This window comes from Capra hircus, chromosome 21 (genome assembly GCF_001704415.2).
Source record: "Capra hircus breed San Clemente chromosome 21, ASM170441v1, whole genome shotgun sequence".
Lineage (NCBI taxonomy): Eukaryota > Metazoa > Chordata > Mammalia > Artiodactyla > Bovidae > Capra > Capra hircus.
The window spans coordinates 20,484,910-20,510,912 of record NC_030828.1 but is presented as its reverse complement, the minus strand read 5'-3'; the positions used below and the strand labels follow the sequence as shown (position 1 = coordinate 20,510,912).

Here is a 26,003-nt window from a genome sequence, read left to right as displayed (position 1 = left end):
TGGTTTGTGAGCTTCTTACTGCAGTGGCTCCTCTTGTGGAGAACCGGCTATAGGACACAAGGGCTTCAGGAGCTGCAGCGCCTGGGCCCTGGAGCACAGGTCAGTAGTTGGGGCATGGGGGCTTAGTTGCTCTGGGGCATGTGGGAGTCTTCCCAGGTCAGGGATCAAACCTGTGTCTCCTGTATTTGGCAAGTGGATTCTTTACCGGTGAAGCACCGGGAAAGCCCCTTTATTTATTTTTAAATTTTTATTGTATAAGTCATTTTCCTTTTTCAAAGCAACCTCACCTGTGGTACTTTGTTACGATGGCCTGAGCTGATTAATACATCGATTTTATTTTTATTTATTTATTTTAGTATTCATTTGGCTTTGTCGGGTCCCGGCTGCAGCACACGGGACCTTCAGTCTTTGTGGCACCATGTGAGGTCTTCAGTTACGGCCTGCGAACCCTTAGTTGCAGCATACGGCCTCTAGTTCCCCGACCGGGAATGCGACCCAGGCCCCTACATTGGGAGCGTGGAGTCTTAGCCACTGGACCAGCAGGGAAGTCCCGGATTGTCTTACTGCTGCATCTGTTCCATGAGCATGTCACCTGCCTGCTGTGCACCAGGTGCTTGCCTGGTGTAGAGGATTCTACCCTCATGGCACTGAGTCTTGGGGGTACTGGGAGGACTTCCCTGGGGTAGCATCACTGAAGTGAGCTTCCTGGGTGAGTGGATGGCAGGTGAGGGAAAGACACAAGCTTTCCAGGCCCAAAGAGCAGCTTGGGGTGGGAGTGAAGGGTGGAGGAGGGAAGAGATGATGGGCTCGAGAAACCAAAAGAGGACAGTGGGGCAGAACAACAGGGGGCAAAGGCTTGAGATGAGACCAGAGACTCACTGGAGGCTAGATCATACTGGACCTATAGGCCATTGCAAGGAGTGTGGACCTTGTCGTTCATTCAGCCAACACTGGGTTTCTCCCCTGTGCTAGGCATGGTGCAGTCTACAAAGTCATGGCACCCTTGGGGTGCCTTGGTCTAGTGAGAAGATTTTGAACAACACAGATGGCCTTTTCTTAAGTTCTGTGATAGAAATGTGAGCCAGAGGCCAGGGAAACACCAGGGGAGAGGAGCTGCCTCTGCTTGAGAGGGCAGTGACATTTGACCTGGGTTTTGAAGGATGAATAGGAGTTTGACAGGAAAGAGAGGAAAGGCATTCCCAGCAGTGAAAGCAGGCACAGAGGTATGAAAAAGTCCAGGGAGTTTGGGAGAAATGCCAACAGCTGAAGTCACGCTGGGCACCAGAAAGAGGAGAGGCCAGAAGGTCAAGTCCACAGATTCTCAGGCTTGAGCCAGAGGTGAGCTTTCGTCCTCCAAGCAGTGAGGAGAGGGACGCCAGGTGTGAGCAGGAGAGGAAGATCTCTCTGCCAGGTTGTGGGGCAGGTGGGGCGACAGGAGGGGAGAGCAAGGTCACTGCTACCCAGTGGGCTGTAGCCATGGCCATGCGGGGGCTGTGGTGGGGGCTGGGAGAGAGATCTCTTTTTATTTTCAAAGAAGGTGGGGGCCATGGAGCTTGCCCCTCTCTGTGTCCCCAGACTGGGCCGGCACAATGCCCAGAAAAGGGACCTCTCATTCCAGGGCAATAGGCTGCCTGCTGCGCCAACTTTGAAGACCAGAGGCCCTTTCCAAAAGAGTAAGGATTCCAGCCAGCTGGGCCCATGGGCTGTGTCCAAAGCAAACAGGAAAAGGCCATGGTGGGCCAGGCAGGGCCTCTTTCTTTGTTTGGAGTCGGGAACAGGCCAAGCAGGCTTGTGTGTCTCTCTGCTGCAAAGGTGGGAGCAGGCTGCAGGCCCTACAGAGTGAAACTTGTTGCGGGGGGAATACATGGCCCCTGGGTGCCAGCCTTCAAGGGCACAAGGTGCCCAAGCTGGAGCCCTCCCCCGGGGTCTTGGTTTCTCACTCTTGCCCCTTGGTCATCAGCCCAGGCCTAATAGGGGTGGCTGCAGGTCATTGCAATGGAAAGTCCACACTGCCCAGACCAGGGCCCCGGGGGCATGTCTCCAGAGAGAAGGAGGAAAGTGCTGACTGCTCAGAGCACCCTTGAGCCCAGGGCACCTGGGATTCCCCTGAAGACTCTATCCTGTACTCAGACCCAGGCCAGATGACGGGTGGCAGTCATTCAGTCTCCCAGGGATGCCTGGATGAATTAACCTATGAATATATTCAACCCACTCACGCATTTCTTTCCCAAGCCTCCAGGCAAGCTCAGGGGATGGCCAACCCAAGCCAGGGCAGGGAGTGGTAGAGGAACAGGGTCCTCAAGGAGCTGATGGAGGAGGCAGACTCAAGCCCTGAGATGCATCTGGCCCAAGTAAGAGTCTTGCCTGTCTGCCATGGTTGGAGAAGGGCTCAGAGAAGGAGCAGACCATTCTCCCAGGGCAAAGTGGGAGTAGAGATGGGTGGAGGAGGGCTACAGAGACTCCAATAAGGCGTGACTCCTGAGTAGACTCACTCATTCATCCATGCACCAGTCCCTGCCTGTGTGCATTCACTTCAGTTCAGTTTAGTCGCTCAGCCATGTCCGACTCTTTGTGACCCCATGGATTGCAGCACGCCAGGCCTCCCTGTCCATTACCAGCTCCCGGAGTTTACCCAAACTCATGTCCATCCAGTCGGTGATGCCATCCAGCCATCTCATCCTCTACAGTCCCCTTCTCCTCCTGCCTAAAATCTTTCCCAGCATCAGAGTCTTTTCCAATGAGTTGGTTCTTTGCATCAGGTGGCCAAAGTATTGCAGTTTCAGCTTCAGCATCAGTCCTTCCAATGAACACCCAGGACTGATCTCCTTTAGGATGGACTGGTTGGATCTCCTTGCAGTCCAAGGAACTCTCAAGAGTCTTCTCCAACACCACAGTTCAAAAGCAACAATTCTTTGGCACTCAGCTTTCTTTATAGTCCAACTCTCACATCCATACATGACTACTGGAAAAACCATAGTCTTGACTAGACGGACGTTTGTTGGCAAAGTAATGTCTCTGCTTCTTAATATACTGTCTAGGTTGGTCATAACTTTCCTTCCAAGGAGTAAGCGTCTTTTAATTTCATGGCCGCAGGCACCATCTGCAGTGATTTTGGAGCCCAAAAAAGTAGTCTGTCACGGTTTCCACTGTTTCCCCATCTATTTGCCATGAAGTGATGGGACTGGATGCCATGATCTTAGTTTTCTGAATGTTGAGTTTTAAGCCAACTTTTTCACTCTCCTCTTTCACTTTCATTAAGAGGCTCTTAAGTTCTTCTTTGCTTTCTGCCATAAGGCTGGTGTCGTGTGCATATCTGAGGTTATTGATATTTCTCCCTGCAATCTTGATTCCAGCTTGTGCTTCTTCCAGCCCAGCATTTCTCATGATGTACTCTGCATAGAAGTTAAATAAGCAGGGTGACAACATACAGCCTTGACGTACTCCTTTCCCGATTTGGAACCAGTCTATTCCATGTTTAGTTCTAACTGTTGCTTACTGACCTGCATACAAATTTCTCAAGAGGCAGGTCAGGTGGTCTGGTATTCCCATCTCTTTCAGAATTTTCCGTAGTTTGTGGTTATCCATACGGTCAAAGGCTTGGGCATAGTCAGTAAAGCAGAAATTGATGTTTTTCTGGAACTCTCTTGCTTTTTCGATGATCCAACAGATGTTGGCAATTTGATCTCTCGTTCCTCTGCCTTTTCTAAAACCAGCTTGAACATTTGGAAGTTCATGGTTCACGTACTGTGGAAGCCTGGCTTGGAGAATTTTGAGCATTACTTTGCCAGTGCATGATATGTGTGCAATTGTACGGTAGTTTGAACATTCTTTGGCTTTGCCTTTCTTTGGACTTGGAATGAAAACTGACCTTTTCCAGTCCTGTGGCCACTGCTGAGTTTTCCAAATTTGTTGGCATGCTGAGTGCAGCACTTTCACAGCATCGTCTTTCAGGATTTGAAATAGCTCCACTGGAATTCCATCACCTCCACTAGCTTTGTTCATAGTGATGCTTCCTAAGGCCCACTTGACTTCACATTCCAAGATGTCTGGCTCTAGGTGAGTGATCATACCATTGTGATTATCTTTGTCATGAAGATCTTTTTTGTATAGTTCTGTGTATTCTTGCCACCTCTTCTTAATATCTTCTGCTTCTGTTAGGTCCATACCATTTCTGTCCTTTATTGAGCCCATCTTTGAATGAAATGTTCCCTTGGTATCTCTAATTTTCTTGAAGAAATATCTAGTCTTTCCCATTTTATTGTTTTTCTTTATTTCTTTGCACTGATCACTGAGGAAAGCTTTCTTATCTCTCCTTGCTATTCTTTGGAACTCTGAATACAAATGGGTTTATCTTCCCTTTTCTCCTTTGCTTTTCTCTTCTTTTCTTTTCACAGCTATTTGTAAGGCCTTCTTAGACAGCCATTTTGCTTTTTTGCATTTTCTTTTTCTTGGGGATGGTCTTGATCCCTGTCTCCTGTACAGTGTCACGAACCTCCGTCCATAGTTCTTGAGGTACTCTGTCTATCATATCTAATCCCTTGAATCTATTTCTCACTTCTACTGTATAATCGTAAGGGATTTGATATAGATTATACCTGAATGATCTAGTGGTTTTCCCTACTTTCTTCAATTTAAGTCTGAATTTGGCAATAAGGAGTTCATGATCTGAGCCACAGTCAGCTCCCGGTCTTGTTTTTGCTGACTGAATAGAGCTTCTCCATCTTTGGATGCAAAGAATGTAATCAGTCTGACTTTGGTATTGACCATCTGGTGATGTCCATGTGTAGAGTCTTCTCTTGTGTTGTTGGAAGAGGGTGTTTGCTATGACCAGTGCGTTCCCTTGGCAAAACTCTGCTAGCCTGTGATCTGCTTTGTTTTGTACTCCATGGCCAAGTTTGCCTGTTTTTCTAGGTGTTTCTTGACTTCCCACTTTTGCATTCTCTAGTCCCCTATAATGAAAAGGACATCTTTTTGGGGTGTTAGTTCTAGAAGATCTTGTAGGTCTTCATAGAACCGTTCAACTTCAGCTTCTTCAGCATTACTGATCAGGGCATAGACTTGGATTACTGTGATATTGAATGGTTTGCCTTGGAAACAGAGATCATTCTGTCATTTTTGAGACTGCATCCAATATTGCATTTTGGACTCTTGTTGGCTATGATGGCTACTCTATTTCTTCTAAGGTATTTTTGCCCACAGTAGTAGATATCATCTGAGTTAAATGGTCATCTAGTAGTAGATGGTCATCTGAGTTAAATTTGCCCATTTCAGTCCATTTTAGTTCGCTGATTCCTAAAGTGTCAACATTCACTCTTGCCATCTCCTGTTTGACCACTTCCAATTTGCTTTGATTCCTGGGCCTAACATTCCAGATTCCTATACAATATTGCTCTTTCCAGCATCGGACTTTGCTTCTATCACCAGTCACATCCACAACTAGGTGTTGTCTTTGCTTTGGCTCTATCCCTTCATTCTTTCTGGAGCTATTTCTCCACTGACCTCCAGTAGCATATTGGGCACCTACCGACCTGGGGAGTTCCTCTTTCAGTGTCCTATCTTTTTGCCTTTTCATACTGTTCAGAGGGTTCTCAAGGCATTCACTTAACAAATATTTATTGAGGACATCCAGTGGTGAAGAATCCACCTGCAATGCAGGGTACGTGGGTTTGATCCCTGGTCTGGGAAGATCCCACATGCTGTGGAGCAACTAAGCCCGTGTGCCATGACTACTTAGCCCACACTCTAGAGCCTGTGCTCCACAATGAGAGAGGCCGACTAGAGAGCAGCCCCCTCTCCCTGCAGCTAGAGAAAGCCTGCCTGCAGCAATGCAGACCCAGGGCAGCCAAAAATTAATAAATAAAAAATTAAAACTATACATAAGAAACCCAAATATGTGTTGAGTGACTACTACGTGCCTGATGCCATCAGTGAGCACGGGCAGCCGTGGACTGCTCTCATGGGGGTCTGCTGGTGGTGGGTGTGGGGGAAGCACTCAGGTCAGCATCACACAGGTCAAATGGAAAACTATTCCCAATTATAGGGCTTTGAAGAGAGGTTTGTGGTTCTCAGGACCTTGACCTGGCCAGGGAGGCCAGGGTATCTTCTCTGAGAAAGACTTGAAGAATAAATAGGGAGTAACCAGGGCAGGAGTTGGGGGAAGATGATCCAAGCAGAGAGAATTGCACGTGCAAAGGTCCTGTGGTAGATGGCCTGGATGAAGGCCAGATTGGCTAGGGTTCCACAGCAGAGGGGAGTGTGGTGAAAATGAGGTCAGGCAGTCAGCCAGCTGACAGCACTTGACTTGTGGGTGTCCTTAGAAGATTTGGTCTGAATTCTGAAAGCAAAAGGACACATTTAAGCAGTGGTGCAAAATGATTCAATTTATGTAGCAAACTGGTTTGGTGTTGTCCTTCAGTCAAAAAGTCGTGTCTGACTCTTTGCAACCCCATGGACTGCAGCACATGAGGCTTCCCTGTCCTTCGCCATCTCCTGGAGCCTGCTCAAACTCATGTCCATTGAGTCGGTGATGCCATCCAACCATCTCTGGCTCTGTCATTCCCTTCTCCTCCTGCCTTCAGTCTTTCCCGGCATCAGGGTCTTTTTTCAATGAGTTGGCTCTTTGCATCAGGTGGCCAAAGTAGTGGAGCTTCAGCTTCAGCATCAGTCCTTCCAATGAATATTCAGGGTTTGAGGAGCCCAGATGTTAGCAAGAAGTCCCTGAGGGTCTAAAGTGCCCACATAAACAGTAAGAATGGCTTTGACTCAGGACACGGTGAGACTGGGGGGCAGGGTGAGTTGAATGTTGGGGTGGGGATCAGGCAGTGTTGAAGTCTGAGAAACTGGGCTGGTGGATGGGGGGCGGTGACAATGAACGTCATATTCCTGTAAGAACATATTATATTGAATATGATAAGTAATATCTTCGTTTTTCCCCGGGGTAGAATGGCTGACTTCTGGGGAAAAAGGACAAAGGACTTTCAGGTTCTACTATAATTTGTGTGCTCGGTCACTCAGTTATGTCCGACTCTTTGCGACTCCTCAGACTGTAGCCCACCAGGCTCCTCTGTCCATGGGATTTCCCAGGCAGGAATACTGGAGTGGGTTGCCATTTGCTCCTCCAAGGGGTCTTCCTGACCCAGGGTTTGAACTCATGTCTCTTGCATCTCCTGCATTGGCAGGAGGATTCTTTACCACTAAGCCACCTGGGAAGCCCTCTACTAGAGTAGATGATGTTTAATATGTTTTCTCACTAAATCTGTTCAACAAACCTGAGAAATAAATTCTAACATGTGTGTATGAAGAAAGGGGTCTCGGAAAGGTAAAATAACCTGCCCAAGGTCATGGCTGGGAAGAGGTTAAGCCTCCACCAGCCTCCTCTCTTTAAAACAAAAAAAGGCAAAACAACTTCATTTCATTCTACTCAGTGTGCTGATAATTGAGGGGAAAGTTTTTGGCAAGAAGGGAAAGGGAGGGGACCTGGAAGAACTCCTTGCTCTGGAAGAATGCAAGGGAGGCTGGGGCCATGGCTCTGGGTCACCCCAGGTCCTGTCCAACCACAGGGGTGACCGACTTACTCTTGACCCGAGCCGGAAGCCGATTCTCCCTTTCCCTCTACCTCCCACCTCCTGCCCAGGGAAGTCCTCCTAACCTCCCGGATCTAACCTCCATCCTCCTGTTTCTGTGCCCGCTGTCTCAGCTCGCAGGCGCATCCAAACCACCTGGCTGCTACCTCTCCCTGCTGGCTGCCTGCCTGCCCTTCAGCCCTTGGTGGGGCTCCCAGGCGGCCTGTAACTGGATACCAGACACCGATTCGTCCCTTCAGGCACCCCCCCCGAGCTGCACTCCATGCACCCTGTTTCTGGATCTGCTCTTGGAAACCTGGATAGTGCGTGTTTCCACTCAGCCCAGCGACCTTTGCCTGTCTGAGCCCTGGTTAATTTTTGCCCAGCCTTTGCAGGCTCTGGGGCCCCTCCCCTTCGGGGATATAAGCCTGGCCTGAGGCTGCCCTGTTCCCTGCCCGTTCCTGAGCCTCCCCGAGCTCCCTCCCCGTCCCCACCATGGCCAAAGGATTCTACATTTCCAAGGCCCTGGGCATCCTGGCCATTCTCCTGGGTGTGGCGGCCGTGGCCACCATCATCGCTCTGTCTGTGGTGTACGCCCAGGAGAAGAACAAGAATGCCGAGTGTGGCACGAGCCCCACGAGCCCCACGAGCGCCACGAGCCCCACGGGCCCCACAAGCCCGACAACCACCTCGGCCACCACCGTGGACCAGAGCAAGCCGTGGAACCGATACCGCCTCCCCACAACCCTCTTGCCCGACTCCTATAGGGTGACGCTGAGGCCCTACCTCACTCTCGACAAGAACGGCCTGTATATCTTCACGGGCTCAAGCACCGTCCGCTTCGCCTGCAAGGAGTCCACGGACGTCATCATTATCCACAGCAAGAAGCTCAACTACACCACCACCAACGGGCACTTGGTGGTCCTGAGGGGTGTGGGGGGTGCCCAGGCCCCCGAAATCGACAGGACTGAGCTGGTGCTGCTCACAGAGTATCTGGTGGTGCACCTCAAGAGCCCTCTGGAGGCGGGCAAGATGTACGAGATGGAGACCACCTTTCAGGGGGAGCTGGCCGACGACCTGGCGGGCTTCTACCGCAGCGAGTACATGGACGGCAACGTCAAAAAGTGAGTCAGAGGTGGGCCTGCCGGGTGGGGGCGGATCCTAGATGCCGGGGCAGAGCGGGATCCTGGGGGCCAAGGAAGGGCTTGGATTCGGAGCCTTTGAATGTTCCAAAGCCCTTCGCTGGCCCATCGGTCCATCCAAAGTTCCCAAGACAATCAGCCGTTTTCCCCCCACCCCACTCAATCGGGAGTCAGGGATGAACAATGAAAGCCACCTTGGACAGATAAGAGAACAGGCTCTGAGGAGAGAAATGTGCCAGTGTCTCCCGGCTAATACAGGATGGGGGCAGCCAGGACTTTGACCCTGAGTCCAGAAGGAGCTCTGATCACCCATGTCAGCTGGCCTGTCAGCCTCGAGGTGGCTTGGGAGAGGAAAGGGGGGGTGGGGGGTAAGGGGACAGGGATGAGACCAGGCAGCATCTGTGAGCCTGCCCCCCTGCACACCCAGCCACAGCCTGCAGCCCCTACCCTGCACACCCACGGGCACAGACACTCTGTGGGTGCATCCTCTAACCCCCTGCTCTGGGCAGGGTGCTGGCCACCACGCAGATGCAGTCGACAGATGCCCGGAAGTCCTTCCCCTGCTTTGACGAGCCCGCCATGAAGGCCACATTTAACATCACCCTCATCCACCCCAAGGAACTCACAGCCCTGTCCAACATGCCACCCAAAGGTGAGCAGGTCTGGCTGGGGCCTCATGGCCTGGGCTTGGGAAAGCCGACCCTCCCCCCCAGGGCTGGGGTGCAGGGGCAGGGGGTGGGGCACACCTCCCCAGGCCTGCATGCTCCCTGCCCAGGTCCCAGTGTCCCACTTGAGGGAGAGCCCGACTGGAACGTCACTGAGTTTGAAACCACACCTGTAATGTCCACGTACCTCCTGGCCTACATCGTGAGCGAGTTCACAAGTGTGGAGTCACAGGCGCCCAATGGTGTCCAGGTATGAGGCCCAAGCTCACCTCGCCTTCCCCAGGGTTGGTCTTGGCCTGGGACACATTCCTGTTTATCCTCATCCTGGTCCCAGCCCCTAGGCAGTGTGTGAACCCCAGCTCTGATGCATCTTGGGCAGGTGTCTTTAGTTCTCTGAGCCTCAGTCTCTGCATCTGGAAAGTGGGACCCTCCTCATTAGCGGGGGCTTCCGCAGTAGCTCAGCGGTAAAGAATCCGCTATGCAGGAGCCACGGGAGGTACAGGTTCAATCCCTAGGTAGGCAAGATCCCCTGGAGAAGGAAATGGCAACCCGCTCCAATATTCTTGCCTGGAGAATCCCCATGGACAGAGGAGCCTGGCGGGCTACAGTCCATGGGGTTGCGGAGAGTCAGACACAACAGAAGCGAATTAGTATGCACCCCTAATGAAGGGAGTTCCCGATTCCTGCGTGCCGGAGAGTCGCCATGGCTCATTCCCCGTAGGCCCCTCCCTACGGCTCTAAGAGAGACACCCCCCGACTCCACACACTCCCTGCTGACCAACTTCCGGGTTTAACCTGGTTGGTCACCAGCCTGCCAGACTCTGGGACTTGGTCCACTTGCACCGGACCCAGGAAGAGCCCCTGACCTCTCCTATCCTCTTTGCAGATCCGGATCTGGGCTCGGCCAAAAGCAACTGCAGCCAGGCATGGCCTTTACGCCCTGAATGTGACAGGTCCCATCCTGAACTTCTTTGCTAATCATTACAATACAGCCTACCCACTCCCCAAATCTGGTGAGTGAGGGGCCTTGCGTTGGGGGAAAGTGAATGGGTCTCCCCCTTCATTCCCGGAAGCCATCCTGCCAACCACCTGGCCTCCCCAGACCAGATTGCCCTGCCCGACTTCAACGCTGGGGCCATGGAGAACTGGGGGCTGGTGACCTACCGGGAGAACGCGCTGCTCTATGACCCTCAGTCTTCCTCCAGCAGCAACAAAGAGCGAGTAGTCACTGTGATTGCTCATGAGCTGGCCCACCAGGTATCCCCCTATCATGGGGAGCCCAGACCAAGAACATGGGGGGCTCCAGGGGTAGATGGCCCAAGTCATGGCTATGTCCTCAGAAGCTGAGAAGGGAGTGGGGATTCCACCTGACCAGGGGGTTCGGGGAGGAGTCAGGATGAAGTCAGTAAAGCCTCCAGCTCAAGACTGGCGTGTGGGGAGCATTTGGCGAAGGGTAGCCCTGAATGTCATTAGTGACCTCGAGGTCTGAGTGATTTGCTGGGCTGACCCCTCTCCCCTACAGTGGTTTGGAAACCTGGTGACCCTGGCCTGGTGGAATGACCTGTGGCTGAATGAGGGCTTTGCCTCCTACGTGGAGTACCTGGGAGCTGACTATGCGGAGCCCACCTGGAATCTGGTGAGCCCCCTGCCTGGGGACCGCTGGGGTCTGGGATGGGCGATGACCTGGGTCACCCCTTCCGAGGCCAGTCCCCTGATTGGCTGTTGGGGGTTTGCAGAAAGACCTCATTGTGCCGAACGACGTGTACCGTGTAATGGCTGTGGACGCACTGGTCACCTCTCACCCACTGACCACCCCTGCCGACGAGGTCAACACCCCTGCCCAGATCAGCGAGATGTTCGATACCATCTCCTACAGCAAGGTGCTGCCCAGCCCCCATGCTGGTCCTCAGACAGTCGAGGGGTGGGTGGGGAGGGCGGCAGGGGTTCAGCCCCCCAGGGCTCCGGGAGCACCCGCCCAGCCTGATGGGGACACAGGGTCCCCTGGCTGGCTCGACACAGCCTCTTGAGCTCCCTCCTCTCCACAGGGAGCCTCGGTCATCCGGATGCTCTCGAATTTCCTGACTGAGGACCTGTTCAAGAAGGGCCTGGCGGTGAGGATCCTCGACCAGTCACGGGGTGGTGGTGGGGGGGGCTGTTTCCCTGGCCTCACAGAGGCTGTGGCCGAGCCTGGGGCCACAGCTCTGCCCTCACAGAGCTCTGTCTTTCCACAGTCCTACTTGCAGGCCTTTGCCTATCAGAACACCACCTACCTGAACCTCTGGGAGCATCTGCAGATGGTCAGTACCAATCAGCCCTCCTGAAGACGTTCTGTGGGGGTCCTGAGATGCTGAAAGCCCCAGGGCCGGCAGCACCCCCGTGGGAGAGAAGGTGCCCAGCTCCCCTGCTTACCCCATACCCCAGGCAGGACGTCTGGAGCCTGGCCTGCTCATTGGCTGCTCCTCTGTAAAGTGGGTGCAGCGATGGCTCCTTGAAGGAGGTGTGGCCAGAGCCTGGGTCATGAGTCTGGCAGGTGGCTCCTCCCCACCTTGCACTATAGTGAAGTTTATGAGGGGAGCTGGGGAGCACCCTCCTCTGAGCGTTGAGGAAACGGGCTCTCACGTTTCCCAAGACCAAGCCATCATCTCCCTGGAACTTTGGAGCCAGTCATTCACCAGCTCAGCACTCCTGGCTGCCCTGTGCCCCACCCAGCCCCTCCCAGGCACCACTTTGCACACACCAGCACCCTCAGCACGCCCTCTGACCCTCCCATCCAGCCCCACTTCACATTCCTGTCCACTCAGACCCCGAGGGGCCCTGTCTGGGGCAGACCCTCTGACCACTCCTACCCTCCCACCTGGCCCTCCCCGCCTCTCCTGAGCCTGGCGTCTGCACCCTCTCCATCACCCTCCGTCATCTCCCACCCCTTCTCTGTGGCCCTGGTCAGCCTGGCTGACCCCTCCATGTGCCCGCACGCCATGACCAGCCTGACCAGGGAGGGGAGACACCAGGCCTTGTCACAGAGTCACAGGTGGGCTCCTGGGCCCTCCTGGCTGATCTCCAGCCCAACATCCCTCTGTCGTGAGCCTGGTCCCCACCCCCACCTCCCGCAGCCTCAGTCCCTCTCCTCTGCTTCCACTGTCTGCCTTGCCCAACCTGTTTCCCATTCCTTTCCTTCACACCGACACCCCTCCAAGCTGCATCTCCCCCTTCCTCTCCCCCAAATCCCCTCTCTCTGCAGCCCCCCAGAGATCCTCTCCCTCTCATCTTGCGCCTTCTGATAGCATCTTCTGCCCTCTATCTATGCTCGTCTTAGTTTTTTATTTTCTCCGTTATTAACAAATGTGGTTGTTTTTTTGTTTTTATGAAAGCAATAGGCACACGTGAGAAAAGATTTAAGACAATAACAACCATCCTAAGCCCATCCCCAGACCCCCACCCGCGTGTGTTTCCTTCACATCGCCCACAGCCCTCTGCTTCTCCCTGCCTGTGACTTGGGGACACTGGTTTCCCTTTATCTCTGTCTCTTCCCCTTGCCTGTCTTCCCAGATTTGTTCAGGCTGAGCCATAGGCCATCCTGGGTGCCCCTCCCTGACACACACGCACCTCAGGCTTGATCACAGAATGTGGGGTTTGGGGAGGACATGCAGATTTCCTTAATCAACACAGAATGAACCAGAGGCTGGAAAGCTCTTGGCTCGTCCAGCACTGGGCAGCTGAGAGGAGGGCGAGGCAGGCTGGGAGCCCAGCTACAACCTCGTGGCCCAGTGCTCTTCCACTACCTCCCAGCAAGGTGGCACCCTAAGGAGAGGGCAGGGGTGCAGGGGAGAATGGCGGGGGGGAGGATGGCCATCCACTCATGGTAGCACCATCGCCCTCTGCCCAAGGCCGTGGAGAGTCAGTCGTCCATCGTTCTGCCAGACACCGTGAGTGCCATCATGGACCGCTGGACCCTTCAGATGGGCTTCCCTGTCATCACCGTGGACACTAACACAGGGACCATCTCCCAGAATCACTTCCTCCTTGACAACAGCTCCACTGTCACCCGCCCCTCAGAGTTCAAGTGAGCAGACGGGGTCACCGAGACAGGCGCCCCAGGGAGGTTCTTAGGGGCGGTTGCCGTGAGATCCTCCGACCATAGCAGGGCCTGGCCCGCTGTGGCCCCTGCCATAGTGGTTGGTGTCAGTCTAGCTCCTGGGCCAGGAGGAGGGGGGCACTTAGTGCCAGAGTCAGGCAGAAACTGGGAGCCTGGGCAGGACTGTTTTCTGCTGGCAGTGGCCAAGAGCTGCCGTTTCTCACCCTTGGTCTCTGGGATTTCTTGTTCCAGCTATCTGTGGATTGTTCCTATCTCATCCATCAGAAATGGCCAGCCGCAAGAACACTACTGGCTTCGGGGCCAAGAGAGAAGTAATCCAGCCCTCCCCTAGGGGACAGTAACCCCCAGGCCATCCTGCCAGCTCCTGGCCCTGTTCTGGGGTTTTAGCAGACCTCATCCTTGGGGGTGTCCATCATCCTTTGGAGCCAGCTTCTTTAGTTCTAAGTTCTAGTCTGTTGTTGCCCAGCTGTGTGACCTCAGTCAAGTTACCATCTGTCACTGGTCTCCCATTTCCCCATCTGTAAAATGGGGCTGGGGACATCTACCCCCATTGAGTTGTATGAAGATTAAGGGAGAGGATTCCCATGAAATGTTCACAACAGTGCCTGGCACGCAGTATGCGCAGTCCTGCTCAGCCAGGCACCGAGGGAACCAAGGTCAGGTCAGGCCATCCCCTGCCTAAGCCAAGGCTACAGATGGAGGGAAGGGAGACAAGCCATTCGTACTTCCTGGAGCTGTGCCGAGTGCTCAGTCAGAGGTGTTTATGGCCTCTGGGGCAGGTGGGCAGAGATCAGAGAATAAGGAGGCTTTCCCTTCATGGAGCGGTGAGGAAAAGCTTCCTGGAGGAGCTGAATTGCGTGAGAGGACTAGCAGGTGCTCACCGGGCTAATGGTGGCAGAGAGAAGCCGCCCAGGCAGAGTCAATAGCAGTGCGAGTCTTGAGGTAGGAGAGAACGTGGGGACTGAGCCTGGCTGAGACAGAGGAGCAGCCTTGAGGTGACTCCAGCCCCTGCCAGCTGCAGGAGACAGTGTCCTCAGGCCAGGAGGAGCCAACGTGATTGAGTCTGACCTGCAGGCATGGAAGGAGCCCCTCCAGCTGCCGGGAGGAAGGCTGGAGGCAGACTTGAGAGGAGGGGGCATGGAGCCCCCAGGAAGAGATAAGCAGTGCTGGGGGGCTAACTGGATAGGAGGCGCTTCCTGGGTGATGGAAAGATGGGAGGAGGAGGGGCTGGAGAAGGAGCAGTGGCCTGGGAAGCTGAGTCTGAGCTGGAGAGGGTGTTGCCGATGGAGTTGTCCCAGCGGGTATCACTGGCCCAGCCACTGAGGTTCACAGATGGCAATTGGTCTGTCCAAGGTCACCCGTCAGAGTTTGTCCGGGCACCTGGTCCCACCCTTCTTCTCCGCCCCTCACCTTGGTGTGGGCCCAGCGGCCTGAGGGCCAGCTGCTGCCAGGCTGCCCGGGAGGAGGTTCTGCCGAGGCCTGGGGAGGGGAGAGCCCGGGTCAGGTCAGCCTGGGGCCTTCTGAGCAGCCCCTCCCAGCTCTGGTCTCTCCCCACAGTCCAGAGTGACCTCTTCAAAGCCGCAGCGGACGACTGGGTCCTGCTGAACATCAACGTGACGGGCTATTACCAGGTGAACTACGACGAGAACAACTGGAAGAAGATTCAGAATCAGCTGATGTCAAGGCCGGAGGTGGGTGCCTGCCGGCCCATGCGTCCCCTGCCCAAGGCCCAGTCCCAAGATGGCAGCCCAGACTGCAGGGCCTGCCCCATGGCCCGCCTGAGGTCACACGCTCTGTTGCCCCTTCTAGAACATCCCTGTCATCAACCGGGCGCAGGTCATCTACGACAGCTTCAACCTGGCCAGGTGAGTGCCTGCCCCTCCTCCTTTGGGGCCCCCGGCTCAGCCGCGGAAGCCCGGCGACTTGGCAAGTGTGACTCCATAGTGAGAGCCCGTGCTCCCTTCCGTGGTCCTCATCGTGTGCCAGGAATGGGGTGCGGGCTCCCTGTGCTTCGGGACGCCCCTCCCTTGGCCCCACAGCCCCAGACAGTATCACCATTCAGCCCAGAGTTTCCAGAGAAGGAATCAGAGTCTCAGAGTTTGAGCATCTTGCCTGAGGTCACACAGTAACTCATGACAGCCAGATACAGATCTGTCCAACTCTGGAACTCCAGTGTGCTCCACCATGCCCAGGTTTTCCTGAGGGCTCCCTGTGGGTCAGGCTTCCGAGGTGGCACTAGTGGTAAAGAACCCACCTGCCAATGCAGGCAACTTAAGAGACTTGGGTTCGATCCCTGGCTCAGGAATATCCCTGGGAGGAGGGCATTGCCTAGGGAATCCCATGGACAGGGGAGCCTGGCAGGCTACAATCCATTGGATCGCACAGAGTTGAACACAATTGAAGTGACTAAGCCCACATGTGTGCCCCTGTCTCTCTCTTGAGTCACTCAGTCGTGTCCGACTCTTGTAACCCCATAGTTTATAGCCCAACAGGCTCCTCTGTCCATGGGATTCTCCAGGCAAGAATACTGGAGTGGATTCTGTTTACTTCTGTTGGGGATCTTCCCAACACAGGGATCGAACCAATGTCTCCTGCACTGCAGGCAGATTCTTTACCCTTTACCGACTGAGCTATGAGGGAGGTCAGGCTAAAAAACCTGGGAAGGACATGACAGGAGAGAGGCAGGCATAGATAAACAGAGATATATTGAGCAGCTGCTGTGTGTGTAAGCGCCGGCAGGTGCTAAGTTCTTTGATGTAAGTTGATGTCACCCATAGACATGGACATTTATGAACAGATGGCCTGAGAAGGTGGAGGGAGGAAATCTCAGAAGGCCAAGCAAATCAGAGAAGAGGTGGGCAGAGCAGAGAGCAAAGGCCTCTTGTCTTTTTGAATCTCAGATCTGTCTCTTAAGGTCTATGTGGCCTTTGGCAAAGTACGTCACCTCTCTGAGCCTCAGTTTCCTCACCTGTAAAATGGGGATAATGAGCAAGGGAATGTGACTAGGAGTGGGTGCGCGTCCACTACCCTCCCCCCAGCTCCACCCGAGGTGAAGGCTGGAGCTGGCCCATTTGGGCCTCTGGGACCTTAGGCTCTGGGAGGGGGCTGGGATTCCCACAGAGAGCCCGGGCTGGGTAGGGGTGCTTACTTGATCCCCTCTATCTGTTCCCAGTGCCCGCACGGTCCCTGTCACCCTGGCGCTGAACAACACCCTCTTCCTGAAAAATGAGACAGAGTACATGCCCTGGCAGGCAGCTGTGAGCAGCCTGAACTACTTCAAGCTCATGTTCGACCGCACAGAGGTCTACGGCCCCATGCAGGTACGTGCGAGGGGCCTGCCAGCGTCCAGTTCCCCAGTGCCTGAAATGATGCCACGAGGCAGTGAGTAGAAATATTGCCTGGAGTGGCGAAGCACTGCACCCGGTCCTTGGTGGTGGTGAGAGAGCAGGAGGGATGGAAGGGTGAAGGGAGCAGGGACTGAGAAAGTGAGCAAGTTGGGCCCGGCAAGAAACAGAAAGACTTCTAGCAAAGTTGGCTAAATCTGGAAATTAGCACTATCAGAAGGCAACAGGAAAGGCACAGTACAGGAAGGGGATGGGAGTGGGGGCAAAGCCTTCAGCCTGTTGTGCGGCCTCCGGCAATCCTCTTCAGCCCAAAAGAATCCTCTGTGAAAAGAGCGGGCCTCTGCTTGCCTAGCAGATGTTGACACTTTGGAAGCTTGAGGGGAAGGTAGAGGGAGGGGATGGGGGGATGGTGGCAGGGGGCAGATCAGAGGCAGAGGCGAACTGCTCGCTCTGTATCCATAACTGAATGCAGAGGGATGTTCACTGCAGTGTGGTTTATAAAAGACAAGAAAACCAAGAACACTTCAATGTCCAACAGTTGGGGATTCGTTAAGTAAGCTAGAATATCCATTTGATGGAATATTATGTAGTCATTGGGCTTCCCTGGTGGCTCAGTGATAAGGAATCTTCCTATAATGCAAGAGACGCAGGTCCTATCCCTGGGTCAGGAAGATCCCCCCTGGAAAGGGAATGGCAATCCACTCCTGTATTCATTTTTTTTTTCATGTATTTATTTTAATTGGAGGATAATTTATTTATAATATTGTGATGGTTTTTGCCATACATCAATATGCATCAGCCTTAGGCATACACCAAATGATTCTCCAGTATTCTTGCTTGGAGAATTCCATGGACAGAGGAGCCTGGCAGGCTACAGTCCATGGGGTCTCAAAAAGTAGGACAAGACTGAGCAACTAACACTTTCTTAACACTTTGGGGTGGTTAGTATTTTCTGCTTATGCTTTATGGAGTTTTCTAAGTTCCCCACAATAAAGGCAGAATACTTTCGATTGGGCGGTGAGGGATGGTAGGCCCTAAAACGACATTAGGAAACAGTGACACTTAGACATGGAGCATCAGAACTGGTGGAGGCTTCGAGGAGAAAGAACCTCAGATCAGTCACCTGAAACCTGGACTAGTGCCGCCCCTTGGAGTACCATCTGGCCTTGGATTGCTCCCTTAGCCTCTGGCCTCTTGCTTCTGTAACCATTAACCCTTGCTATGCTTGCTCACTCACGTCAGAGGTTCCGTGGGGCTCCAGGTGGGTCAGGCTTGAGTCTCCTCTTTGATTTTTTTAAAAAATATTTATTTACTTACTTACTATTTGGTTGTGCCAGGTCTTGGTTTTTAGTGTATATTTACTTACTTACTCACTTATTTGGCTGTGTTGGGCCTTAGCTGCAGCACACGGGATCTTCATTGCATCATGGGGGATCTTCCCTTGTGGCACTGGGCTTAACTGCCCCAAGGCATGTGGGATCTTAATTCCCTGGCCAGGGATGCAACCCAAGCCCCCTGCATTGTGAGGCAAATTCTTAATCACTGGATCACCAGGGAAGCCCCATGAGTCTCCTCTTGGAAGCTATTCATGTTTTCTTTCCCCAGAATTACCTCAGGAAGCAGGTTGAACCCATCTTCCTATATTTTGAAAATCTCACCAAAGGCTGGACTGAGATCCCAGAAAACCTGATGGACCAGTGAGTATGACCCGTCTTGGGTCTGGAGACCACAGGTGGCCCAGACACCCTGACCTGGGAAGTCCAGAGCAAGTTCCCACAGCATCCTCCTCGGAACTTCCCAATTCCTGGCTAGACCAGGGCCACCAGTCAGGGAGGAAACCGCCCCCTTCCTGACCCCACCCAGAAATGGGGGGCCCTGCCCCGAGGCTCTGTGTGGCCTGTGAACCCGTCTGGCCTCTTTGTGTGAAGGACCAAACTGAACCTCCCTGGTCCCCTCCCTGGCATGGTCATGCAGATTCTAGGTGTTAAAGTGGGGCTGGGGTCTGTGCCAGCCCTCCCTGGGCTGCACAAGGCAAGAAGCAAAGCACCCAAAGGGTAGGTGGGCTGTGGCCTTAGAGCCCCACACCTGCTGCCCTGCCTGGAGTTATATGCCAGCAGGTGGGCTACAGTCCACAGGGTCGGAAAGAGTCAGACACGACTGAAGTGTCTGAGCGTAAGTACGAGCACGAGGAGTTAGGAGTCAGGGCCAGGCATGCTGACAGAGTGTCATCACCCCCGGTGCAGATACAGCGAGATTAACGCCATCAGCACTGCCTGCTCCAATGGGTTGTCTAAGTGTGAGGAGCTGGCCAAAACACTTTTCAGCCAGTGGATGAGCAACCCTGAAGCTAACCCGTAAGTGTGTCCCCTGCTTGTCCCCTGATCTTTATCTGTCCCTCAAGCTCACAACCCTGTCCTCATTAGACCCTCGTTCCCCGCCCTCTTGCTGCTTCTCCACCCCTGACACCCCCAACTCCATGCCAGGATCAACCCCAATCTCCGGTCCACCATCTACTGCAACGCCATCGCCCAGGGTGGCCAGGCAGAGTGGGACTTTGCCTGGAATCAGTTACAAAAAGCAGAGCTGGTTAATGAAGCTGACAAACTCCGCTCAGCGCTGGCCTGCACCAACCACGTCTGGCTCCTGAACAGGTGAGGACCAGAGCTGGATGGGGCTGGATGAGTTCCCCTCCCACCGGAGACCAGGGTCCCAACGTGGGGGAGAAGGAACCAGCCAGCCACCCACACTTTGCTTCGTGGGATCCTTCCTAGCCCGTACAGTGGGGCAGTGTGTTTCCCATTTTACAGATGAGGACACAGAGGCTCAGAGAAGCAAAACAACTCGCCCGAAGTCCAGAAGCTTTGCTAAGTAAAAAAAAAAAGCAACAACTAAGATTTGAGTCTGGATCTGGGTCCACATCCTCTGCTTTTAACTGCTGCATTTCTCCTGGCCTTTACCCCTCTCTCAAGGGTCCTGGCACAGGCTTCCCTGGGGGCTCAGTGGTAAAGAATCCACCTGTGGTGCAGGACACCTGGGTTCGATCCCTGGATCAGGAAGATTCCCCTGGAGGAGGAAACGGCAGCCCACTCCAGTATTCTTGCCTGGGAAATCCCATGGACAGAGGAGCCTGGTGGGCTACAGTCCACGGGGTCGCAAAAGAGTCGGACACGACTTAGGGACTAAACAACAAGAGCCCTGCTGCGGATGGACCTGAGTCCTTCTGGACATCCAGCTGGGCACCCCCAAACCCGTGGATGAGGGCTCCTGGCTCCCACTGTGTGCCTCATTGCCATCTCCTGGACTTCAGGAAAGAAGAGCCACCCTCAGTGTCAAAGACAGGAGTGGCCACTCTGCCTGATATAGGAATCACCCCTTCCTTCCTTCATCACTAGATATTTATCAGACACCTGGTCTGCGCCAAGCATGACACCTGGCATAGCCAGTGACCCTGCTCAGGGGACTCAGGGTCCCATCTATGAGAGGGAGGTAGGACCAAGGAGGCTTCAGCCCGCAGCATTCTGAAGGGATGTTGAGAAGGTGCAGGAGAGGATGCAGGAAAGGACGAAGGATGAGTGGGGGGGCGGGGGCAAGCAGGGTCCTTTCACTCACTGCACAGCATGCTGACCTCACAGGTACCTGAGTTACACCCTGAACCCCAACCTCATCCGGAAGCAGGACGCCACCTCCACCATCACCAGCATTGCCAGCAACATCATCGGGCAGTCTCTGGCCTGGGACTTCATCCGAAGCAACTGGAAGAAACTCTTTGAGGAGTGAGTCTGCCAAGAGTGTGTTAGGGGAAGCGCCCGCCAAGGCTGGGTCCCCTGGGGGTAGGGGTGGGTCCCCTGTGTGCGCCAGACCCCGCAGGGTCAGGAGTAGAGAGCAGACACTGCATTGGAGTGGTCCAAAGAGAACCCAGGGGCTTCCCTGGTGGTCCAGGGGTTCAGACTCTGTGCTTCCAATGAAGGGGGCTCAGGTTCAATCCCTGGTCAGGAAACTAAGGTTCCACATGCCTCGCAGTACAGCCAAAAAAAAAAGCCACGAAAAACAGACAAAACAAAAAACCAGATGAATCCAGCTTGAGGTCTAGAGGGCAGGAATTGAAAGACGAGGCGGTGGGGTATGGCCGTCCCTTTTCCCACTGGGGGGAAGAAAGTCTACCTGATGGGAGTGTTCTCTGAAGAGATGGGAGCAAGGACATGTGGCCAAGCCTGGGTCCGGGTCCCTGGCGGTGTCTCTGTGGGCGTGTCGCTGCCTTGCGTCTGGGAGACAGGGACGGCCACAGCGTGGTCTGCCAGCCACTGGACATTGCTGCCCGCCCCCATGACGCCTCTCCCCTCCCGTCCTACAGTTATGGCGGTGGCTCCTTCTCCTTCTCCAACCTCATCCAGGGTGTGACCCGAAGGTTTTCCACTGAGTTTGAGCTCCAGCAGGTAAGAAGCCTGGGACCCTGGGGCTCATGTCTCGGGGGCAGCCGCCACTCAGCTCCCACCAAAAGGCAGGGGCTGTTCATAAGGCAGCGGGGCTCCATGCGGTCAGGCCTTCTTCATGTACAGAGGAAGCTGGGTATCCAGACTTCTTAAATGTCACAGTTCAATTGCAGTTATTCATCTTGGAATTTTTGTATTGGCAAAAGGTAAAGAGAGTAATATAATGAACCTCCATGTACCCATTATTCAGATTGAATAATTATCAATGTTTGCTGACACTTTTTTTAGGGGAAGACAATTTTCAAGCAAATCACTGATATTATATAATTTCACTTGTAAACACTTTAGTCATATCTAAAAGAAAAATTTAAAACAATCTATCACTAGCAAACCCAAGAAAATGAACAATTCCTTACTATCATCCTATACCCAGGCCATTTTCAAATTCTCTCTCTCTCTCTCTCTCTCTCTCTCTCTCTTTATTTTGGCCATGCCTTGGCAGCTGGCAGGATCTTAGTTCCCCAACCAGGGATCGAACCCATGACCCCTGCTTTAACTAACAGTGCAGAGTCTTAACCATTGGACTGTCAGGGAAGTCCCTTATTACACATTTTTGAGTCAATCTCTGTTTTCACTTCTCTTGAATGTATTCCTAGGAGTGGAATTGCTGGGTCATTTGATAATTATGTTTTTTGAGAAACCGCCAAAATGTTTTCTAAAGCAACTGCATCAGTTTACATTCCCATCAGCAATGTATGAAGGTTCCAATTTCTTTATGTTTTGGGGAAAATTGTTATTTTTCTTTTTTGTTTTAAAAAAAGTTTTACATCCTGTAAAGTGTATCTTATGGTTATGAGTTTCATTTCTCAGATAACTCATGATGTTGAGCATCTTTTCATCTGCTTTTTGGCCATTTGTATATCTTCTTTGGAGAAATATATTCAAATCCTTCATTCAGTTTTTCATTAGTATATTTGTCTTTTTATTGTGAGTTATAAGAGTTCTTTATATATTCTGGATACCAGGCCCTTATTAGACACATGATTTGCAAGTATTTTCTCCAATTTTGTGAATTGTCCTTTCACTCTCTTTACAATGTCTTTGATACACAGAAGTTTTTTTATTTTGATGAAGTCTAATTTACTATTTTTCTTCTGTTGCTTGCGCTTTATGTGTCATATATAAGAAACAATTACCAATCTGAAGTCACATCTATGCTTCTTACTAGGATTCTTATCATCTTAGCTCTTACATTTAGGAGTGATCCGTTTGACTTGATTTTTGTGTATGGTGTAAGGCAGAGGTCCAGCTTCATTCTTTTGCATGTGACTATCCAGTTGTCCCAGTCCCATTTATTTAAAGGATTATTCTTTTTTTGTAATATTATTCATTTAAAAAATTGTCATTGGAGTATAGTTGAGTTACAATGTTGTATTCGTTTCAGGTGTACAGCATGGTGAATCAGTTATACATATACATATATTCATTCTTTTTCAGATTCTTTTCTCATACAGGTTATCATAGAATATTGAGTGGTATTCCCTGGTTATCTAGCTTATATATAGTGGTAAATTCGAAGTTCCTGATTTCTCGCTCCCCAACCCCCATGTTTCCCCTTTGGTAACCATAAATTTGTTTTCCATATCTGTAAGTCTTTTTCTGTTTTGTAAATAAGTTCATTTATATCATTTTTAAAATTAGATTCCACATATAGCGATCATATACATTTGTCTTTCTCTGTCTGACTTACTTCACTTAGTGTGATAATCTCCAGGCCCATCCATGTTGCTGCAAATGGCATTATTTTGCCCTTTTTCATGGCTGAGTAATATTCCCTCATATACACGCACCACATCCTCTTTACCCATCCCTCTGTTGATAAAATGACTGTTCTTTCACCTATTGAACGATCTTGGCACCTCTGTTGAAAATCAACTGACTATAAACGTTAGGGTCTGTTTCTGGACTCTCAGTGTTATTTCACTAATCTATCCTTTTATATTTAGGTTAGCACAGTGTTGTCTTAATTGTCACAGATTTGTAGCGAGTTTTGAAATTTGGATGGTGAGCCCTCCAACTTTGTTCTTTTTCAAAGTCATTTTGCTATTCTGAGTCTTCGTATTTCTTTATGGATCAGCTTGCCAATTTCGGCAAAAAAGGATAGTTGAAATTTAGCTGGGATTGCACTGACTCTGTGGATCAATTTGGGGAGCATTTCCACTTTAGTAATAGTAAATCTACCAATTCATTAACACGGATTTATTTAAGTCTTTTTTCCCCTTTTGTTTAGGTCTTCTTAATTTTTCTCAACAATATTTTGTAGTTTTCCACATACCAGTCTTGCACTTCTTTTGTCAAATTTATGCTTAAGTGTTTTATTCTTTTTGATGCTGTTGTTAATGGAACTGTTTTCTTAATTTTGTTTTCAGATTTTTCACAGCTAGTGTATAGAAATACAATTAATTTTTGTATGTTGATCTTGCATCCTGCAAACTTGTTGAACTCAAGTTTTAATAGCTGTGCTTTTTTTTCCCTTTCAGTTCCTTGGGGTTTTCTGCATATAAAATTGGGTCATCTGTAAATAGATATAGTTTACTTTTTCCTTTCTGGATGCTTTTAATTTCATTTTCTTGCCTAATTGCCATTGCTACAATGTCCAGTACTAACACATATTTTAATCTTTAAAAAAAAAACAACCCACTTATTTGCTCAAGCAGTCAGGTCATGTGCGCTATAGAAATGGCCACATTTTGAATTTGGCTGCTTGCTCCCTTGTGGTGCCTGTTTAATTTGTCCTACTCTCCTCCCTTGATTGGATTAAGATTGTATTTCAATTAAAAACAGAGGATCAGCTCAATGAAGAACCTCACAATGAAGTCCAAATACACATAGGAGCCTGGTTGACCCTTGGGGCTGTCATTTTTGACCTCTGCCAGTGAGAGGGAAGGACTCCCTACCCCAGGGGCTCTAACATGGCCGGGAGGGGTAGAGGACCTGGCAGCCCTCTCCTCGGGGCTGTTAGAGACCCAGCCTGAGGCTCAGAAGCATCCTTTTCCTGGCAGCTGGAGGAGTTCAAGGAGAACAACATGGATGTCGGCTTCGGCTCAGGAACACGGGCTCTGGAGCAAGCCCTGGAGAAGACCAAAGCCAACATCAAGTGGGTGAAGGAGAACAAGGAGGTGGTGTTAAACTGGTTCACAGAACACAGCTAAACAGGCTCTGGTCCTTACATTCCCCCGGTCCCTGTGTGAGATGCCCGCGTGCCCCTGTCCCAGGGACCCACGGCAGGGCCCCTGTTTCTGAAGCCTGAGGCACCAGCGTCCTCCCCTTGGGGACAGAGTCTCTGGCCCATGTTCACTCCACTCTTCCCAGGGGACCACTCCAGTTTCTGATGCTCAGACTGTCCAAGTGCCTCCCAGCTCCTGCCCCTCATGCCAATGGCACCCCAGGCTTGGCATGGCTCCTGTCACCCAAGGCTCCGGGTCTGATCTCAGGGAGTCCAGCTCCAGGGTCAGATGAGAAGCCCTCAGTGGATGATGGATGGCCTTGTGGGGCTGCCCTGTGCCGTCTCCTATCCTCCCCTAAAGACCCTGGAACTGAAAAGTCTACAGAGCACCAGATCTGTATATTTTTTTCTAAGATAAAATGTAAATAAAAGATTTCTAGATGAGCTTCCAGACTCATTACTGAACTTGAGCAGAGTGGGTCTGCTCGTAGGCCAAGGGCGTGTCCTGCCACCTTCCCAGGATCGCAGGGTGACATACCAGGTTTTTAAAAATTAATGTTTTAAATTTCGGCTGCGCTGAGTCTTTCTCTAGTGGTAGCATGCAGGCTCTCTAGTTGCTCTGTGGTATGTAGGATCTTAGTTCCCGAAGCAGAGATCAAACCTGTGTTCCCTGCACTGGAAGATGGATTTTTAACCACTGGACTATCAGGGAAATCCTTCCATTTTTAAACTGGTTGTTTTCAAGAGTAGCCTACAGGAGAAGACAGGTGCCCTCCAGATCACCTGGGGCAGCCAATGATCAGGGCCAACTCCGAGGAGAAGGTCTGGGACCAAGAGGGCTGCTCGGACCACATTGGCCTTGGTGGAAATTTCTTGGCAAGGGAGGCCCAGCTGAGTGCCCAAGGCTGCTGGGGGTGGGGGTGGGGGTGGGGGTCGGGGTGGGGGGGCAGGGGAAGCACAGAGGGTGGGAACATACAGCCCAGGCACCTCAGGGGTCACCGTCCGTTGACATCACCTGTGAGCTGCTCCAGGCAGTGTTTCTCCACCCTCTAGGCTTTGGTTTCCTCATCTGTGGTATAAAGACATTTTATATCATAGAGTTGGCTTCCCAGGTGGCGCAGTGCTAAAGAATCCGCCTGCCAACGCAGGAGATGCGGATTCAATCTCTGGGTTGGGCAGATGCCCCGGAGAGGGAAATGGCAGCCCGCTCCAGTATTCTTGCCTGGAGAATTTCATGGACAGAGGATCCTGGTGGGCTACAGTCCATGGGGTCACAAAGAGTCAGAATGACTGAGAGCCTGAGCAAACATGCATGCATGTCATACGGTTGGTGTGTGGATCTAAGAAGAGTCACGTACTTAGCGCACAGTCTGACATTTAAGGAGAGCTGTCTCCTGCTCAAGGCCCCATTGGTCCTTTTCCCTCCTAGCCTCTTGTGAGCAGCTCGCGCCAGCAGGCCTGCGTCCAGGAAGGCTCCTCTGCCCTCCGTTGCCTTCCGCATATCAAAAGGTGGGGCGGGGCCAGCCTCGGTTGTGGGTCCC

At 52.1% G+C, this 26,003-nt stretch overlaps 1 protein-coding gene across 1 annotated transcript; it reads left to right on the top strand.

Annotated features, from left to right (window-relative positions):
• Positions 1-24,906, top strand: ANPEP (alanyl aminopeptidase, membrane). The gene is made up of 21 exons (XM_005695031.3): positions 1-99; positions 7,697-8,686; positions 9,214-9,356; positions 9,480-9,619; positions 10,256-10,382; positions 10,472-10,626; positions 10,892-11,005; positions 11,106-11,249; positions 11,415-11,480; positions 11,601-11,666; positions 13,254-13,429; positions 13,694-13,773; positions 15,020-15,153; positions 15,272-15,327; positions 16,635-16,782; positions 18,412-18,503; positions 19,050-19,160; positions 19,290-19,457; positions 20,439-20,579; positions 21,158-21,239; positions 24,299-24,906. Exons 2-21 carry the CDS (start codon positions 8,058-8,060, stop codon positions 24,446-24,448), a joined length of 2,922 nt encoding a protein of 973 aa, XP_005695088.3. The 5' UTR covers positions 1-99; positions 7,697-8,057; the 3' UTR covers positions 24,449-24,906.

Excerpts from the sequence above, each read along its gene's own strand:
- ANPEP (XM_005695031.3), top strand. The coding sequence starts at position 8,058 with ATGGCCAAAGGATTCTACATTTCCAAGGCCCTGGGCATCCTGGCCATT. Across the intron at positions 16,783-18,411 it reads AGGTCTACGGCCCCATGCAG|AATTACCTCAGGAAGCAGGT; the intron begins GTACGTGCGAGG and ends TTCTTTCCCCAG. Across the intron at positions 21,240-24,298 it reads CTGAGTTTGAGCTCCAGCAG|CTGGAGGAGTTCAAGGAGAA; the intron begins GTAAGAAGCCTG and ends TTTTCCTGGCAG.